Source organism: Microtus oregoni, unplaced genomic scaffold (genome assembly GCF_018167655.1).
Source record: "Microtus oregoni isolate MIOR12 unplaced genomic scaffold, Mior012 000121F_001, whole genome shotgun sequence".
In the NCBI taxonomy this organism is placed as follows: domain Eukaryota; kingdom Metazoa; phylum Chordata; class Mammalia; order Rodentia; family Cricetidae; genus Microtus; species Microtus oregoni.
Window position 1 is genome coordinate 947,158 of NW_024544751.1, and position 19,880 is coordinate 967,037.

General features: G+C 41.6%; 1 protein-coding gene across 1 annotated transcript in view; it reads right to left on the reverse strand.

Annotated features, from left to right (window-relative positions):
• Window positions 1-19,880, reverse strand: part of Dgkk (diacylglycerol kinase kappa) — a 156,299-nt gene that overhangs the window by 13,368 nt on the left and 123,051 nt on the right. The window contains exons 14-19 of the mRNA XM_041646161.1: window positions 7,902-8,001; window positions 6,158-6,386; window positions 3,744-3,851; window positions 3,200-3,296; window positions 1,640-1,747; window positions 73-169 (exon numbers count right to left, since the gene is read on the reverse strand). Of these exons, the coding sequence (XP_041502095.1) occupies window positions 73-169; window positions 1,640-1,747; window positions 3,200-3,296; window positions 3,744-3,851; window positions 6,158-6,386; window positions 7,902-8,001 (739 nt within the window). The remainder of the gene's footprint in view (window positions 1-72; window positions 170-1,639; window positions 1,748-3,199; window positions 3,297-3,743; window positions 3,852-6,157; window positions 6,387-7,901; window positions 8,002-19,880) is intronic.

Sequence of the window (19,880 nt, forward strand, 5' to 3'; positions counted from 1 at the left end):
GTGGAAAGGTGATTTCTGAGGTCACATGATTTTCTTTCTCCGTGCCCAGGAAACAGGCCCTTTTCTACTAACCTCCAGCTGTATTCGTTCTTCCAGCTTCCTGTAAGAGCGCTGCAGCAGTTCCTTGCTTCCCAGAATACCATACCATAATTTGTTCTTAATGCGGCTACTACAGAGAGAGGAGTAGAAAAAGACAGTCAGAAGGTGGATGATAGATAGGTTAGTGGGTAGGGAAAGACAGGAAGGGAAAACATCATATTTTTTAAGTGCCTTTTGTTTTTTAAATTATACTTTAAATGTATTCTTTGAGAAATTCATGCATGCACCAATGTATTTCTATTATAGTCACCCTTTATTCTCCTCTCCAACCAATTCTTCTGGGATACACTTCACTTTTTTCATCCTCTCTGGTAGGTTGCCCATGTTCTAATGTATGTATAGGTAACACAATTGATTGGGAAAATGGTAACTTTTTGAAAAATTATGATACTTTCATAAATGAGGTGTCTACAGTGGTTTGACTAGGAATGCCACCCATAGGCTCATATATTTGAATGCTTAGGGATGGGGGTGGAACACTTTGATAGGTTTAGAAAGATTAGCAGGTGTGGCCTTGTTGGAGGAGATGTGGCCTTGTTGGAAGAAGTGTATCACGGTGGGGGGGGGGGTAGGTAGGCTTTGATGTTTTCAAAAACCCACACCCAGCCCAGTGTTTCTCTCTTTCGTTTGGCCTGTGGATCAGGATACGGAACTCTCAGCTACTTCTTCAGCACCATGCTCCCTGCCAGGATGATAATGAACTAAAATTCTGAAACTGTAAGCAAGGCCCCAATTAAATGCTTTCTTTTGTAAGAGCCACCTTGGTAAATCACATATCTGGTAACATACTTTGTTCACATCCCAGGCTTTTTCTGAGAAAGAGATTCTAGTGGCAGCGGCAGTGGCAGGGGTGGGATGGTCCTTTTTAAAAATATTTACTTGTTTGTTTGTTTTTATATCCCAACCAGTTTTCCCTCTCTCCTCTCTTCCCACTCCCGCCTCCCCTCTACCCCTCATTCACTTCTCTGTTTCTATTCAGATATCTATGCAGAGGGGCTAGGCCAGTCCCATGCAAGCTTGGGGTAGTCCTTTTAACTTACACATTTATAAGAACTGTGAAGCTGCTTTAAGGGATATCTGTAGGATAAAACTACCAGAAGGTGCCAGGTAGGGCAATACTAATCAGTGAGTCCACAGGACCCAATCTGGAATACCAAGAAGCAATAGAAGTATCTTAGATACTTTGAAGCCCTGTCAAGTAAAAATAGATCTGGAGCCCCCTACAAGGACTCAGTTAATCTTTTAGAAACACCATAAAGTTCAATGCAATCTATTCTCAACAACAGTAATAGAGGTAGCTATATTTACAGAGAAATCTACATGGGTGAACTATTGAATGGAAGTACAGATGTATGATGGCAGGGTGATTATCACAGAGCAACCCAGCCTTCAGGATACACTGTCTGCACTAGGGTAGTCTTGAGACCAACACATTTATTTCCCAAGGACCTCAGGCTTTTCATTGCTTGTTTGATGTAGGAATACATATTGTATCATGATTGTATGTATTTATACAGAGAGCTGAGTCTCTTCCCCTTACTTGTATTCTCCTGGGTGTTCATCTCTTTTGGTATTGAACTCCAGAGAAATTTTTGCGTCTAGTCCAATTCCGAAGTAGTTGTTCATGACACACTTTTCTTTGAAGCGTCTGAAATTGGACAGGGAAGAAGGCAGATACTAAAACAGGAAAGAAATACTACGGCTACAGACATCAGACTTCATCTGCATGACAAAAAAATCACCACCAAGGGAAGGCCTCCTCCACTGGGTACAAGCCATACAGTTCATGAAAAGTATATAGGGAGTCTTTCTGTGTTCAAGAGTAACTTGTTAGTTCTAAGGGAGAACACCCCTTAGAACTGGGACATGTCCCAGAACTGGAGAATGTCTCTTAGTCTGGAAGCTTTAGAGGGATATGGCTCACATTAAGGAAGCAAAATTTGCAATCTTATTTACATTTGTAGCCCTCAGATATGAGTCCTGTTTTTCCACATTCCCATAACTATTTTTTGTGTGTCTTAGTTGCGAATGTATTTTGATGAGTATACATTAGTCTACGTGACTATTCTCAGGGATGCCTGACTCCGCTGTGGCACTTTCCCAGCAGAAAATGTCTCACATTCGAGAGAAAAGTCTGGTAAAGGAGGGACAGCAACAGTGAAACAGGCAGTTTCCAGTCTCTTGTATTCATCTAGGGTGTCAATAGCAGCACTAGAATATTCTAGAACAAGTTGGCATCATCCCATGAAAACTGTGCATACTTATTCCCAATTTTGCACTCAAAGACATCTCTGTTGCTTGGACAAGGCCATGGTGGGAGGGCTTACACCAGGAATAAATCAGTCAGTCCTTTTGCACAGCCGGTGTTACACATTGGCCAGTGCACTGCTTATCCCAACCCACAAGGCAGACCCATGAGCCCTTAAACATGAGTGATGAGATGAAGGATTTGGGGAGGGGACTGTCAGACACCGGGATAGAATTGTTTTCGTAAATAAACTATTTAAGGAACGTTTGCTGTGTGTGTCCTTCTTTTGAGAAACTGAAAAGGGTACAGTTTGGCTGTTCAAGCATAGGGGGATTTAAAGGAATCACGAAACGTACATCAGTTTCACCTCGCTTGACCACAGTGAGAAATTAGGTTTTCCCTAATATCCCACCCCAGTGATCTAAGTGTGGTAGAATTTGGCTGCTGGGCTCTGTTGGAGAGGTAGGACTGGGGGAATAAGTGTCCTTGGATTTTCGATCCAGTCCCCTACATGACCAGTTTTTGGTTATGTAAAAAGTAACACTGAGAAAATAAGTCCTCTGAATAATAACTAACATGTTATGTGTTTATAATGATAGTAACTGCTAATGCATACAGCACTTAAGTATGAGTATCAACTACATAGCACAGTGCAAGTACTTTTCACGTTTAGTGGCAACAAATGGAACAAGCTTATGTGGAGAGTCCAGTAATTATTTTCATTCCATTTGAATTGGGGAGGTCACACAATTAGCCAAGTAGAATCAGAATTTGACTCTGGATATGGTGAGACTGTGTTACCAGCCAGAGAGACAGAAAAGCCATTAAAAGGTCATTCACTTGCATACTTACATCGTTTCGGGTGTAAAATGTAAGTGTTCTAAGTCAAGTTTTTTGAGGTCTTCGCTTTGGAGAGACAGCATAGACGATAAGATGCTACAATAAGAACCTAAACAGGAGAAACATCACCTTGGAGACAGATGCAAACAAAAAGCCTTTCTCCCCACTTGTAATTAGTTATGCTTCCCCAGGTGGGTTCGAGTCAAGCATCATGGTTTTTATCTAAATAAATGTCAGGGTTCTCACGCCACAGAGGCCCCTTAGATCCTTTTAGAAGGAGAGGGACTTCACTGAGGAGAGGGTAAAGCTGAGGCACTTGCTGCCTGGCAGTAAAACCTAATTCGCATCACAGCTCTCCTCAGAGCGCTAGTTTCCAAGTGTCTAACACGATCGTTGCTGTGGACGCTGGTGTGACCCAGTGTGGAGTTTGTAGACAAGAGTGAGGACTCCCCAGTACAGAGTGGGCTCATGTATAAAGTCAGATGCATGCAAACAGATTTCTTCCCTGGAAAGCAGGCAGCAGCAAAGGCTAGAATGGGAGAACCAAGATCCTTACGGTGTCGTGGGCTCATCTGACTGAACTCCTCTGAGTCATCTTCTCCCAGGTAGAAACTCGATGTGAAGTTCTTCACTGATAAGGACTGTCTGCTTTCTTCATCCAGAACTATCGAGGAAAAGCAGAAGGAAGAAATGGAGGGAAAGAGGGAGGGAGGGAAGTGGAGATGAAAAGATGGGAGACTGGTCACATTTATCGAACAATTTCTGGACATTTGCTATGTAGGTAGACTCCTTAGACTCCTCTCCCGTTTTCCATCATGCTGCCTGTTCTGCTCACACACTCTTTATGGCGTCATTTCCAAGTCTCTTAAGATCCATGCTAGAACATTCTGTTTTCTCTGTTACTCTTTTTCTGACATCCCCACAGCACACATAGTTGTGAGTAGATGCTTGGGAGGGGTGCTATGTTTTCCACACCTGGATGGAAGTCACTATCCCTGGCTACCTTCATTTTGTTAGCATATATACTCACATGACATCTGTTCAGACTCGAACCTCTAGGACTATGCTATGCACTTGTGCGCATGTGTATGTGAAATGTGTGTATGCATGGTGTATGTGTATGATGTGTGTGTGTGTGTGTGTGTGTGTGTGTGTGTGTGTGTGTGTGTGCAGGCACTTGCATTCCACAACATACACGTGGAAGTCAGAGACAACATCAGACTCCGTTCTCATTTTCCACCTTTCTTGAGATAAGATAGCTCCTGTTATTATTGCTGCATACACCCAGCTAGCCCGCGAGCTTCCAGTGATTCTCCTGTCTCTTCTTCCCATTTCTCCCATAGAGGCACACTGAGTTTACAGATGTGTCTGTTACCACATCCTGCTTTTACATGGGTTCTGGGGATTCAAGCTCAGGTTGTTAGCTGTGCACAGTAAGTATACTCTGCGCTGAACCATCTTCCTGGCTCAGTGCTCTTGGTTCAAATGTCTCACCCCACTACCCAGGACATTTGAGAGGTTACTATCTTTTTCATCAGCTCATGTGTGGCACAACACATGGGTTCAGCATGTGTTGATCCCCTATCTGGTACAGCTCATGTGTTCAGCTCGTGCCAAAGCTCACATGTTCATTCACTACCTTACTGCCAAGTCTTTATGTAACATGTATTGAGGGAACATGTAGAGATGGGTTATGACAGAGTCATGGGCAAGTCAAATTAATTTGATCTTCATTACTACAGAAAGAGAGACCAAATGATTGTTTAATCCCTCAAGACTAACTATAGAAACAGAAAAAGATTATTTAATTATTCCACTGTTGGCAGAGGCTGTTTGTTCATTCCGGCCGCCCAGACCCGAAATAATTACACAGAAACTGTATTAACTACAACACCGCTTGGCCAATAGTTTAAGCATATAGAAATATGCTAAACTATATGGGCTAACTCTTTTAACCCATTTCTATTAATCTGTGTATTGCCACGTAGTTGTGGCCTTCCATCCAGCGTCTGCCTCCTCTGGTGGCTACATGGTGTCTCCCTGACTCGGCCTACTCTCTCCTCTTCTATCTGCTTGAAATTTTTCCTTACCCTATTCTGTGCTGCAATAAGCCCAAAGCAGCTTCTTTATTAACAATGGTATTCGCAGCATACAGAAGGGAATCCCACATCATTTAACAGTACAAAGGGGAGCTGTCTATTCTTAGAAACATAGCTAAGGTTTCTTCTAAAGGTACCAAGGCAGGGGAGAGTGCCACAGATAAACACCAAAGGCTAGCAGGAAAGAATTCCGTGTTCTGGGGGGACTTCCGCTTAATTCTAACAGCTCAGTTAGAACATAATTTATCTCACAGCATCTTCTTTATTTATTTTCCAAAGGAGCATTATGGAGATAAAGTGTCCATCAAAAATGCTAGATGAGGACGTTGGGCGAGTTTAGAACTTCATCCTAAGCTGCAAGTTTGGAGAGTGTCAAGAATTCTGGGCAATGGCAATTACTGGCAAGCCAGTGGGACCAATCTCATGGTCTGATTACATGGTGCAGGACATGTAAACATGCACACTATTTGCTTTTCAAACAGCCACAGGCTGCTGATTAGCCTTGGCGGCTGAAATGGCAGGAAAAGATAGAAAAGCTTCCATGGCCAGAAGTGAGGCTGACAGAGCTTTCAGCGGTGTTCCTTACATCATGTGTAGCTGTTAAGGATGAGTGTCAGCTCCCAAAATAGGTAAGTATGGGAACCTAAGGCTAGAGAAGGAGAAGTCAAAGAGACAGTATTATCTATACGGAGGCTTTTCAAATCAGCAGCCAGAGGACTGGTTTGGAAGGCAACCTGAACATCGAATCCGGCTAAGTGCTGTCAGTGAGACCAGTTGGCAAACCCAGACTAAAGAAGATCATTAAACCATTCATAGGCGAAACCTGCACTTTCCCCATCTTTCCTGGTCCCAATAGCGCTAAGAATCTTACCTTGTTCCACCTGGAATATGATGAGCTTCAAGGATTTCTGGAGGTCGTGAGCCTTTACAACCATCTCCAGCTTGGACCTCGTGACGTGGTCTAGTTGAGGGACGAAGGGCTCTGGATCTGTTTTCTCACGGGTTCTGTATGTTGAGGCTAGTCGCTCCACAGAGGCAAATTCCTCATCCTCAGTCAGGATATCAATAATGGTGCTGAGTTTATCATACATCAAGTCACTCTACGGAGCGGAGAAAAAAATGGGATATTGTTACGAAGGCCAGAATGAGGAACAGTGATGGTAAGGGGAAGGCTGGCCAGGAGTACTAGGCCAGAAACACTCAACCTAGAAATCCATATGTGAGGTGATGAAGTCCACGCTGTACCAACACCCAAAGAGGATTAGGGGAGTAAGCATCAAGTCTTTGTTTCTGAGCAGCTTTGGGTACCTATGCATGTTTCACACAGCCTTTCTCATGTCGGGCTGGCCCTTTAATTTATGTGGAACATGGATAAAATGACGAAATAGACACATCTTCATGTAGGTATATTCATAGGCATGCTCCTATGGATGCTGGTGTACCTCTGCATAGCGTCTGTGTCTATCCTCACACGTACATATTTCAAGGACGTGCATTTGGGACGTGATTTAAGCTTAACTTAGCTGCGACTCTTTAATACAGTTCCTCCTGCCGGCCCCCCCCCCCCAACCATAAAGTTATCTCGCTGTTACTTCATAACTATAGTTTTCCTACTGTTATGAATCACAATGTAAAGATCTGATATGCAGGACGGCTGATATGTGGCCCCTGTGAAAGGGTTGCTGAACTCCCCAAAGGGGTCGTGACCCACAGGTTGAGAGTAGCTGCTTTAGTAGTTTGTGGTGTGAGACAAGTTCCTTGACCTCCTTGTCCCTCCATGCCTTAGGTCAGCTGTGATAATTAAATAACATGGTACATTAGGGCACTCAGAGCAAGCTCTGACACAAAGTGTGTGCCACGTGTTAGGTACTATTACAGGAGGTGTGTGTTTTCCATTTTTAAATGTGTGCGTGGTGTGCATGTTCATGTATGTGAGTGAGTGAGTGTTCGTGTGTGGGGGGAGAGTGGAGCCCTGAGGTCGCTGTCAGGATTATCCTCAAATCATTCTTCTACCAGATTCATTGAGCAAGATCTCTGTATCCAACTCCCAACTCCCTGATATTCATTGTCTCCAGCCAGATTGTTCTTGGGGTCCCTGTCTCTACTTTCTAGTGCTGTAATTATTATGTTCACCCTTACTGGGGATCCAAACCCCAGCTTTCACGTTTCCACAGGAAGTACTTTAGCTGTTGAGCCATATCCCAAGCCTGGCGTATTTCTAGCGTATGCATATATGCTGGGGCTCGAACCTGTGGCCTTATACATATGTGATAACTAGCATCTACTAACTGAGTTTCATTGCCACCCTTTGGGGGTTTAAATGCACAGATTTTTGTGCATGCTTTGGTATATTAACTCCATTCACTGATGCTTAATGTACACTTGTGTCTATTTATGGTCAGATTCTTGGCTATACCTAGGTAGATGGCGTGTGTGTATGCATGCAAAGTATCAGTCTTCATTTGGCAAAGATGAAGGAAGGAGATTGGGCTTTCCTCATCACGCAGATGTACCAGCTACTCGCCTTTGCCAATACTTGATGATTTCCCATTGTTTTACTTGAAAAAGTGAGTCCTGGCTCCCACAGAGGTGAGACACTAGGAAAGGAAACTTACTTTCAAAATCACAGACTCCACTGCTGTGTTGTTCTGTTTGATTTGGTCCCAGGCCTTTACAATATCAATCACAAAGTCTTCCACTGTTTGGCACAGGAACCTGGAAAAGCGAGGTAGACAGCATATGTGATAGAAACCATGAGACCTAGAGCCCTTATCTTTTACAATAGCATCAACATTCATCTTCCCCCTCCTTCTGTCTCACTTTTGAAACATATCCTGCCTTCCCTGTCCTCTCTCCAACTACACATCCATCTTTCTTTCTTTCTTTCTTTCATTCATTTTCCCTGTACATATGATGAAATAGATCCAGTTCCCACTTGAGCCCCATTTCACCCCACTTCCCAAGTGATGGACTTGAAACAGGTTTACTAACAATTCTTAGTGATAGGTATAAAAGAGAATTTACTTGGTTAATGTTTTCACATTGGGTCAATCAGCTCTAGTTCAGGGGTTACCTAATACAATATAAATACAACGATACAAGAAAATGTCTTTTTGGGATTAGTCCTTCTCAGATGAGAGTGTGGTGGATGGGCCAAGAATCTTTGCTCCTAAGAGTACTAGGAAGAACAAATTACCCAAATATTTTGGAGGAGGTGTGTTGCTTGGCTTATAAGACAGTAGATACCAGGTCCAAACTTCTGCCTTTCCAGGCACTGACAGGTAAGGCATCAGTCCCTGGGTCCTGAGAATTTGGCTATTCCCTGAGCTCTGTGTTGACAGGACCTAGGACCCCAAGCCCCCAGAAGAAACTTCTGTCATCCACTAGTTTCTGAAGCCCACAGGTAAGGAGTCCCCAGAGAGCCCCAGCCACACTTCTGTGGATCCCTTAACTCTTAGGCTTAAAATGTAGGCAATCTCTGGAGTATCAGCCTCCCAGCCCATACTTCTAATTCAATGGACTAACTTCAGGTGCTCAAGTCTCAGTGCAGAAATATAAAAATAATGTGACAATCCAAGAAAACATATCTCCACAAAAATAACTCATCCCATACTACTGGACCCCAGTGGAACTGAGAAGAATTTCCAGAGAAACAACTGGAAAGAATGACTGACTATAAGTGAGTCTACACATCTCAAAGAAGACAAGGATATGCGTCACAAGAGTGATGCATAAAATAAAAAGTCAGTACAAGACATAAAAATAGAATTTAAAAAAGACATAAAATTAGTGAAGAAAAGCCACACTGAAATCATGCTGGAAATGAAAGCAATCAGAAAGCAGGACTTCCGGGTAAGATGGTGGATGAGAATCGTGTGCAGCTTATCACAATTGGGAATTAAAAGCATCGAAATATGTTATCATTTCATCAGTCAGCTTCTCCTCCAGTCCTAGTGTCTACTTGATCGGAACCCCAACAAAACTCAAATAACCACGGGACCGACAGAATATCTCCACTAGTGACTTGGACTTGCTGCGATTACAACCAGTGCAGCTGCCACCACCGTGTGGACATTTTACTCCATGTAAAACAGGCTAAACAAACCCTACCAGGATATCCACAAAAGTGGTGTTGGTAGGCATTTCACAGAAGGGCTTCTCAGTGACAGCTGCCAGGGCCACCATCAGTGCCCCAATAGGAAAAGGTGAAGCCATGGGAGCTAAGTGAAGCTCTAACTGGTGCTGTAGGCATCACTCAGCCAGCAGCTGCTTCTGACTTTGTGTGAAGGCAGCGAGTGTGGCTAGACGGAGTTTGCCTTAGCTACTCACAGTCCACAGAACAGAGGCAAGGAAAGTCTACATACAAGACGATCTGGGAGCCCACCAGGGAAGAACTGAACTGGTAAAAAAAAATCAACCCAGAACATGACCAGGGCCAGAACCAGGGAGAAAAAGCAGTGGCTGTGAAAACATTCAGGACCTCCATCCAACTCTCCTCCCTCTTCTCCGGCTAGTTTTTATCTGTCGCAGTAGGCATTCTAGCAGGCCAACACTGTCCCCTACTGTTCACACCTTTCGCTGTTTTACACGCTCTTTTTCTTTTTTCCTTTTCCCCCATATCCATTCCTTAGGATTACATCTCCTAAAGCCCAGAGGCTGACCCTGTTTATGGCATTGGGATACACATCCTTACTGCCTCTTTTTAGGCTGCCATTAATCAGAACTCCCAAATATTAACCTCATTTTTTCTTTGTTCCAAATATTTCAACTCCGATGGATGCCCCTTCCTCTACTTCCAGTGTAACAAGAGAATACTCATCACTAGACCCAATGGGATTATTCACCTCTCCTCCTTTTCTTTTCCATTCTGCTCATACTAACATATCAGTATACACAGTATACTGTGAGGTTCCTTTATTCCCTAAAGTAATCAGTACTTAATAAGTGTCTTCTTTGTAGTCACGTTCTACTCCATTATCAGACTGCTTTAACTACTGGGTGGTGATTGGTGCATCAGATAGTAGTCAACCCTCAGACTGGAGATAGAGTATGACGCCTGGAACACTACTCTAACCGATGAAAACATCCCACAACAGCAACAACCTAGTTTCTCCTGAGTATTGCAAATGAACTCACTGGAAGACAAGAGGCAACCAAATAAAAAAACAGTAAATCGTAACCAACAATGTAACCCCCAAAAGGCTGATCCCAGTGCAAAAATCCAAGTAACATGAAAACCCAAAACAGCTTATCGCGCTCAAAAAATAACCAACCCCATACAAATGACCCCTGGTCAAAATGAGTTGGACAAAACTCCAGGTGCAGAATTCAAAACAGTAATTATACATATGTAAAAATATCTCAAATAGGACTCAAATACTTTCCAATTGAACATGGATAGCTGAACGAAATGAGGCAATCAATACATGATATGAAAATAGAATTTAATACCTAAGAAAACTCAAGCCAAAATAGTGATGGAAATGAAAAACGCACTAGATCAAATAAAATCGTCAGCAAATCTTTCACCAATAGGATGATCATGTAGAAGATAGACTATAGGCGTATGAAGACAGAATAGAGCACTCAATCTCAAATTGAGAGGGATAGACACTCATTCAGGTATAAGACATCTACAAAGTACCAAACAGGACTAGAAAAGAAACATTTCTACAGTTGAGACACTAAGTGTACAGAACAAAGGAGGTTTACTGAAAGCTGCAAATGAGAAACGCCAAGTCACAAAGGCAGACCTGTCAGAATAATAACCCCTGACTTCTCAGCTAAACTGTAAAGAGAGTCATATCATCTGCAAGTAGGGAGACTCTGATTCTTCCTCTCATTTGCATCCCCTTGCTGCCTTTTACTTGTCTTTTTGCTCTAGCTAAGACTTCAGTACATGTTAATAGAGAGGGGGGAGTGGACAATTTTGTCTCTTTCCTGATTTTAGTAGAACTGCTTTGAGGTTTTTCTCCAGCTAGGATGATGCTGGTTGTGGGATTCCTTTGTACTGCTTTTACCATGTTCCCCGTGTCCTTATTTTCTCCAGGACTTTTTTGTTTGTTGGTTTGTTTAACGAGAGAGGGTTTCTCTGTGTAACAGCCCTGGCTGTCCTGCAACTCAATTTGTAGATCAGGCTGGCCTCAAACTCACAAAGATCCACCTACCTCTGCCTCCTGTGTGCTAGAATTAAAGGTGCGTGCCACCACGTCTGGCTCAGTCACTTGAATTTTGATATAAGGATGTCAAAAATACACATGGAAAAAGATAACATCTTTAATGAAATATGTTGGGAAACTGGGATATATACATATAGAAGAATGAAACTTGGTCCTTCTGCACAAAAATCATTCGTAAATGGATTAGAATACAGATATTGGACCCAAAACTCCAAAACTTCTAAAAGAAAGAGTAGGGGATACACTTGAGGATATAGGCTCAGGTAAGGACTTTCTGAATAGAATTTCCAGTAAATCAGGACACAGGAGTAACAATCAAGAAGTGTGACTTCATGAATCTAGAAAGTTTCCGAACTGCAAAGGAGACTGTTAATCAATTGAAGATTGATTCCTATAGAATGGAAAAGAGATCTTTGCCAGCTATATATACATCTGACAAAGCTATGAGTGTTTGATGGGGGAGTGTCATATATCAATCTGTTGATTTCATTGGTTAAGCAATAAAGAAACTGCTAGGCCCATTTGATAGGCCCACCCTTAGGTGGGTGGAGTAAACAGAACAGAATGCTGGGAGAAAGAAGCTGAGTCAGGGAGTCGCCATGACTCTTCCACTCCAGGCAGACACAGGTTAAGATCATTCCTGGTAAGCCAGCTCGTGGGCTACAGCAGATTATTAGAAATGGGCTAGTCCAGGTGCGAGAGCTAGCCTAGAAGAGGCTAGATAGAAATGGGCCAAGCAGTGATTAAAAGGATACAATGTCCGTGTAATTATTTCGGGGCACAAGCTAGCAGTGCGGGCGGCTGGGGTGCTGGGGACGCAGCCCCGCCGCCCTTATTACTACAAGTGTTTCGAATATACAATAAATCCTAAATACCAAAAGCAACACAATTAAACAGTGGGCTATGGACATGAAGAAAGTTTTCTCATGAAGGGAAATGCAAATGGCTGAGACAAAATTCAAAGTGTTTGCCACCATTAGCATCAGGAGAAGGCAAATCACAACTATATTGGTATTTCATTTTACCCAAGTCATATTAAAACAAAAGACAACAAATGCTCTCGAAATGTAGGGAACCGGAAACCCCAATGCACTGTTAATGCGAGTGCCATTTGTTCGAGCCACCGTGGAAATCAGTGTGGCAGTTCTTCAAAAAACTACAACTAGGTGACAATTTGACCTAGCTAGACAACTTCTGAGTACATACCCTAGGGACCCTGTCCTCCACTCCAGGGACAAGTGCACATCCACATTCATAGTGTGCGCAACACAACAGCTGCTTCCTTTTCTGTTATTGTGATAACATATCATGACCCAAAGCAGCTTAATAAAGGGTTTATCTCGGGTGATGGTTTGAGAAAGTTAGATGTCCATAATGGTAGAGAACTCAGGGTAGCAGGAGCAGGCAGTTGAAAGCACACACTTCAGGCATGCACAGGAAGCAGAGAAGGGCAGCAGGAACTAAAGCAATGCTATAAAACCCCCAAAGCCTGTCCACAGAGATGTACTTCATCTAGCCAGGCTCTTGCTTCTAAATGTTCCTTAGCATCCTCAGAAACACCAAATGGGACCAAGGGTTTAAGGGTATGAGTCTATGGGGAAATGTTTCTCATTCAAATCACAACAGCTAAGAAATGGAATTAATCTAGGTGTCCATCAATTGATAAGTGGATAGTGGAAATCTGGCCCCTAGGCACAATGGAATTTTATTTAGCAAGAAAAAAAAAACCCACGCTGCATGAGTTAACAAAGACCCAGAGAATCAAACATTTAATGTGTGAATATTAACATAAAATCTTTAGATTTGTGTGTTTGACATGGAATACCCATGGAATCCAGAAAAGCAGAAAAGGAAACATTGGTGGGGAAGGGGAAAAATGGGTTTCAGGGAGGAAATTTCTTTAATTTGTATTCATCACAGAAGATTTTCATTTCTCCTTCAATTTTAATAGATAAGTTTTGTTGGTATAGTAGTCAGGGTTGACAGTTTTGGTTTTTCAGAACTTGAAATACCTTTTTTTCCAGTCCATTCTGAATTTAAATGTCAAATAATCAGGTGCTATTCTGATGTTCCTGCTTCTGTAAGTGACTTGACCTTTCTCTCTTAAAAGTCCCTTTCCATATCCTTTATTCTCTTCTTAATGTTTTAACTATAATATGTCCTAGGGAGTTTCTTTTCTGTCATGTCTATTTGGAGTGCTGTAGGCCTCTTGGACCTGCATGGGCCTCTTTTCAACTCTGGAGATTCTTCTTCTATGATTTTACTAAAATCTATTTTATGTGGTAGTATGATATTCTTCTCATTCTTTAGTTAATATTATCTGAAGTTTAAGTGTTAGGAAAGTGATATGAAAGGGACAGAGAGAATAATAGAGAAGAAGACTTAGGTGGGGAGAGTCTATATAAATTTAATTAGAGTTACCCTACATAGGGGAGAAGGCTTCTCCCAGAAGCCATAGGCTTCCAAACTAAAAAAGGTGTATGAGATAATTCCTCTCTAGTTGTTGGTCATGGTTGTCCCAGAGAACCCCCCACCTCCAAAAAAGTACAGGGTATTGCTAATGACAGTTGATAGCTTTTACAGGAGTAAGATTCAGGTTTCTTTAATACGGTGGCCCCTCGTAGGTGACCATGTTCCAGTAGACCCTATATTCATTATAAATACTCAGCAGTACAAATTGGACTCAGTGGGGGGGCTGGAGAGATGGCTCCTTGGTTAAGAGCATTGCCTGCTCTTCCAAAGGTCCTGAGTTCGATTCCCGGCAACCACATGGTGGCTCACAAACCATCTGTAATGAGGTCTGGTGCCCGCTTCTGGCGTGCACACACACACACAGACAGAATATTGTATACATAATAAATAAAATAAATAAATAAAAACAAATTGGACTCAGTGGGTTATTAAAGAAAAGAAAGAAACTAGAGGTCACGACATTTAAAAACAGAGGGGATGGATCTGGAGGAAGTTAAAACAAAGAGTTGGGGGGAGATAAATATGATCAAATACATTTTATGAAAATTTCAAATAATTATGTTTATAAAATTAATAAGCCAAATAAAAACTAAATAGAAAACTTACCAATAGGATGGAATGTGGAAAACAGAACATAAGGTAGATGAATTGGATCATTCAGTAAGGAATAAGGAGAAATTATATATATATGAATGAAATATTGGAGAGATTAGATACACCATGAAAACACCTAAACTTCACATGATATTAATTAAAGAATGAGAAGAATATCATACTACCACATAAAATAGATTTTAGTAAAATCATAGAAGAAAAATCTCCAGAGTTGAAAAGAGGCCCATGCAGGTCCAAGAGGCCTACAGCACTCCAAATAGACATGACAGAAAAGAAACTCCCTAGGACATATTATAGTTAAAACATTAAGAAGAGAATAAAGGATATGGAAGGGGCACCTGTAAGTGAGAAAGGTCAAGTCACTTACAGAAGCAGGAACATCAGAATAGCACCTGATTATTTGACATTTAAATTCAGAATGGACTGGAAAAAATGTATTCCAAGTTCTGAAAGATCAAAACTGTCAACCCTGACTACTATACCAACAAAACTATCTATCAAAATTGAGGAGAAACGAAAATCTTCCATGATAAAAGCAAACTAAACAAATTTTCAGTAACTAAGCCTGCTTGACAAAGGATATTAGGAGGAACAATTTAGTCTAAAGAAAAGAATGAACATACCCAGGAGGTCACAGGGAATAAACAATAACAAAAACTATAGGAAGAACTCAAAGTAATGGAGACTGAATAACAGAACACTGAATGATAATGGAGTCAAAATGAAGTTAAGGCCACTCCCCAAAGGCCAGGCCAGCATCCTGAACCACAGGTAAGATTACCCCACTCCCACCCCACCAGTGCCTGCTTAACATAACCCCAAATGTCTCTACCATTCTTGTCAACACGTTCTGTCCCACATCTCTGGCAGAAGCCTCCTCTTCCACCAGAGACCAGGCCAGCTTCCTGAACCCAGATGGTTTCAATGCAGAATTCTACCAGAACTTCCAAGAAGACTTAATACCTATACTCCTTAATGTATTTCACAATATAGAAACAGAAGAGTCATTGCCAAATTCCTTTTATGAAGCTACAGTCACTCTGATACCAAAACCAAACAAACACTCAACCAAGAAAGAGAATTACAGGCCAATCTCGCTCATGAACATCAACGCAAAAATCCTCAACAAAATACTGGCAAAAGGCCAGGCGGTGGTGGCGCACGCCTTTAAACCCAGCACTCGGGAGGCAGAGGAAGGCGGACCTCTGTGAGTTCGAGACCAGCCTGGTCTACAAGAACTAGTTCCAGGACAGGCTCCAAAAAAACCACAGAGAAACCCTGTCTCGAAAAACCAAAATACTGGCAAACTGAATCCAAGAACACATTAGAAAAATTATCCATTATGATCAAGTAGGCTTCATCCCACAGATGCAGGGCTGGTTCAACATACGAAAATCAATGTAATCCATCATATAAATAAACTGAAAAAAAAACATATGATCATTTCATTAGATGCTGAAAAAGCATTCGACAAAATTCAACATCCCTTTATGATAAAAGTCTTGGAGAGATTAGGGATACAGGGTCATACTTAAATATAATAAAAGCTATTTACAGCAAGCCGACAGCTAACATCAAATTAAACGGAGAGAAACTCAAAGCCATCCCACTAAAATCAGGAACACGACAGGGCTGTCCACTCTCTCCATACCTCTTCAATATAGTGCTTGAAGTTTTAGCAATAGCAATAAGACAACATAAGGGGATCAAGGGGATTCTAATTGGAAAGGAAGAAGTTAAACTTTCGTTATTTGCAGATGATATGATAGTGTACATAAGCGACCCCAAAAACTCCACCAAAGAACTCCTAAAGCTGATAAACACCTTTAGTATCGTGGCAGGATACAAGATCAACTCCAAAAAAATCAGTCGCCCTCTTATACACAAAGGATATGGAAGCAGAGAGGGAAATCAGAGAAGCATCAACTTTCACGATAGCCACAAACAGCATAAAATATCTTGGGGTAACTCTGACCAAGGAAGTGAAAGATCTATTTGACAAGAACTTTAAGGCATTGAAGAAAGAAACTGAAGAGGATACCAGAAAATGGAAGGATCTCCCTTGCTCTTGGATTAGGAGGATCAGCATAGTAAAAATGGCAATTCTACCAAAGGCAATTTATAGATTCAATGCAATCCCCATCAAAGTCCCATCAAAATTCTTCACAGATCTTGAGAGGACAATAATCAACTTTATATGGAAAAACAAAAAACCCAGGATAGCCAAAACAATCTTATACAATAAAGGAACTTCTGGAGGCATTACCATCCCTGACTTTAAACTCTATTACAGAGCTACAGTAATGAAAACAGTGTGGTATTGGCATAAAAACAGAGAAGTCTACCAATGGAATCATATAGAAGACCCGGAATTTAACCCACAAACCTATGAACACCTCATTTTTGATAAAGGAGCTAAAAGCATACAATGGAAGAAAGAAAGCATCTTCAACAAATGGTGCTGGCACAACTGGATGTCAACCTGTAGAAGAATGAAAATAGACCCATATCTATCACCATGCACAAAACTCAAGTCCAAATGGATCAAAGACCTCAATATCAATCTGAACACACTGAACCTGATAGAAGAGAAAGTGGGAAGTACACTACAACAGATGGGCACAGGAGATCGCTTCCTATGTATAACCCCAGCAGCACAGACATTAAGGGAAACATTGAATAAATGGGACCTACTAAAACTGAGAAGCTTCTGTAAAGCAAAGGACACTGTTACTAAGACAAAAAGGCAACCTACTGACTGGGAGAAGATCGTCACCAACCCTGCAACAGACAAAGGTCTGATCTCCAAAATATATAGAGAACTCAAGAAACTAGACTTTAAAATGCTAATTAACCAAATTAAAAAATGAGGTACTGAACTGAACAGAGAATTCTCAACAGAAGAAGTTCAAATGGCCAAAAGACACTTAAGATCATGCTCTGCCTCCTTAGCAATCAAGGAAATGCAAATCAAAACAACTTTGAGATATCATCTTACACCTGTCAGAATGGCTAAAATCAAAAACAACAATGATAGCCTGTGCTGGAGAGGTTGTGAAGGAAGGGGTACCCTCATCCATTGCTGGTGGGAATGCAAACTTGTGCAACCACTTTGGAAATCAGTGTTTCGGTTTCTCAGGAAATTCGGGATCAACCTACCCCTGGACCCAGCAATACCACTCTTGGGAATATAGCCAAGAGATGCCCTATCATATGACAAAAGCATTTGTTCAACTATGTTCATAGCAGTATTATTTGTAATAGCCAGAACCTGGAAACAACCTAGATGCCCTTCAATGGAAGAATGGATGGAGAAAGTGTGGAATATATACACATTAGAGTACTACGCTGCGGTAAAAAAACAATGACTTCTCGAATTTTGCATGCAAATGGACGGAAATAGAAAACACTATCCTGAGTGAGGTATCCCAGACCCAAAAAGAGGAACATGGGATGTACTCACTCATAATTGGTTTCTAGCCACAAATAATGGTCATTGAGTCTATAATCTGTGATCCTAAGGAAGCTAAATAAGAAGGTGAACCCAAAGAAAAACATATAGTTGTTATCCTGGATATGGGAAGTAGACAAGATTGCCGGGCAAAAAATTGGGAACTTGGGGGTGGGGTGTGATGGGGGTAAGGGGAGATGGGGAGAGAAAATTAAGAAGGGGAGAATGGGGGGAACTTGGGGAAACGGGATGATTGAGAGAAAGGAAGGTTGGATAGAGGAGCAGGGAATCACATAACTTAATTAAGGGAGCCATCTTAGGGTTGGCAAGAGACTTGAACCTGGGCTCCCAGGTGCCCAGGGCGATGTCCCCAGTTAGCTCCTTGGGCAGCTGATGATAGGGAACCTGAAATGACCCTATCCTATAGCCATACTGATGAATATCTTGCATATCACCATAGAACCTTCATCTGGCGATGGATGGAGATAGAGACAGAGACCCACACTGGAGCATCGGACTGAGCTCCCAAGGTCCCAATGAAGAGCAGAAGGAGGGAGAACATGAGCAAGGAAGTCAGGACCACGAGAGGTGCACCCACCCACTGAGACAGTGGGGCTGATCTATTGGGAGCTCACCAAGGCCAGCTGGACTGTGACTGAAGAAGCATGGGATAAAAACGGACTCTCTGAACATGGCGGACAATGAGGGCTGATGAGAAGCCAAAGACAATGGCACTGGGTTTTGGTCCTACTTCATGTTCTGGCTTTGTGGGAGCCTAGCCAGTATGGATGTTCACCTTCCTAGACCTGGATGGAGGGGGGAGGACCTTGGACTTTCCACAGGGCAGGGAACCCTGACTGCTCTTCAGACTGGAGAGGGAGGGGGAGAGGAGTGGGGGGAGGAGGAGAAGAGTGGGAGGAGGGGGAGGAAAATGGGAGGCTTGGAGGAGGCGGGAATTTCTTTTTTTTCTTTCAATAAAAAAAAAAAAAAGATCACAAACAACAGCCAGGGCCACATGTCACCACCGAAGTCCAGCCATCCCACTACAGCAAACCCTGAATATTCCAACACTGCCAAAACACAAGAAAACTATCTTAAAACCATATGATGATGATAGCAGTCCTTAAAGAAGAGATGAAAATAACAAATAAATAGAAGAAAAGAGAATCAAAAGTGGGAAGAAATCAATAAAGCTCTTAAATAATATCAAGAAAACAAAGAAAAAACATATAGTTGGCAGAAATGAATAATACTGTTCAAGAACCAAAAGTGGAAATAGAAGCAATAAAGAAAACACAAACTGGAATTCTGGAGATGTAAAATCTGGGTAAGTGAACAGGAACTACAGATGCAAGCATCACCAACAGAATACAAGAGAATGGAAAAGAGAATCTCAGACATTGAAGACAATAGAAGAAATAGATACATAGGTCAAAGAAAATGTTAAATCTAGAAATTTCCTGACACTAAACATCCAAGAAATCTGGAATACTATGAAAAGATCAAACACAAGAATAAAAGGAATAGAGGAATGAGATGAAACCCAGCTCAAAGGCCTAGAAAATATATATTTAACACAATCATAGAGGAAAATTTTTCTAATCTAAAGAAGGAAACATGCCTATAAAGATACAAGAAACTTACAGAACACCAATAGATTGGACCAGAAGAGAAAGACTCCTTGGTACATAATAATCAAAACACCAAACACATGGAACAAAGAAAGAATATTAAAAGCACCAGAGAGAAAAAGGCCAAATAACATATAAAGGTAGACCTATTAGAATTACACATGACTTGCCAAAATTAAATCAAAATTAGGTGAACAATTTGAACTATATTTCCTAATAAAATAGAAGTATTCATTAAAAGTCTCC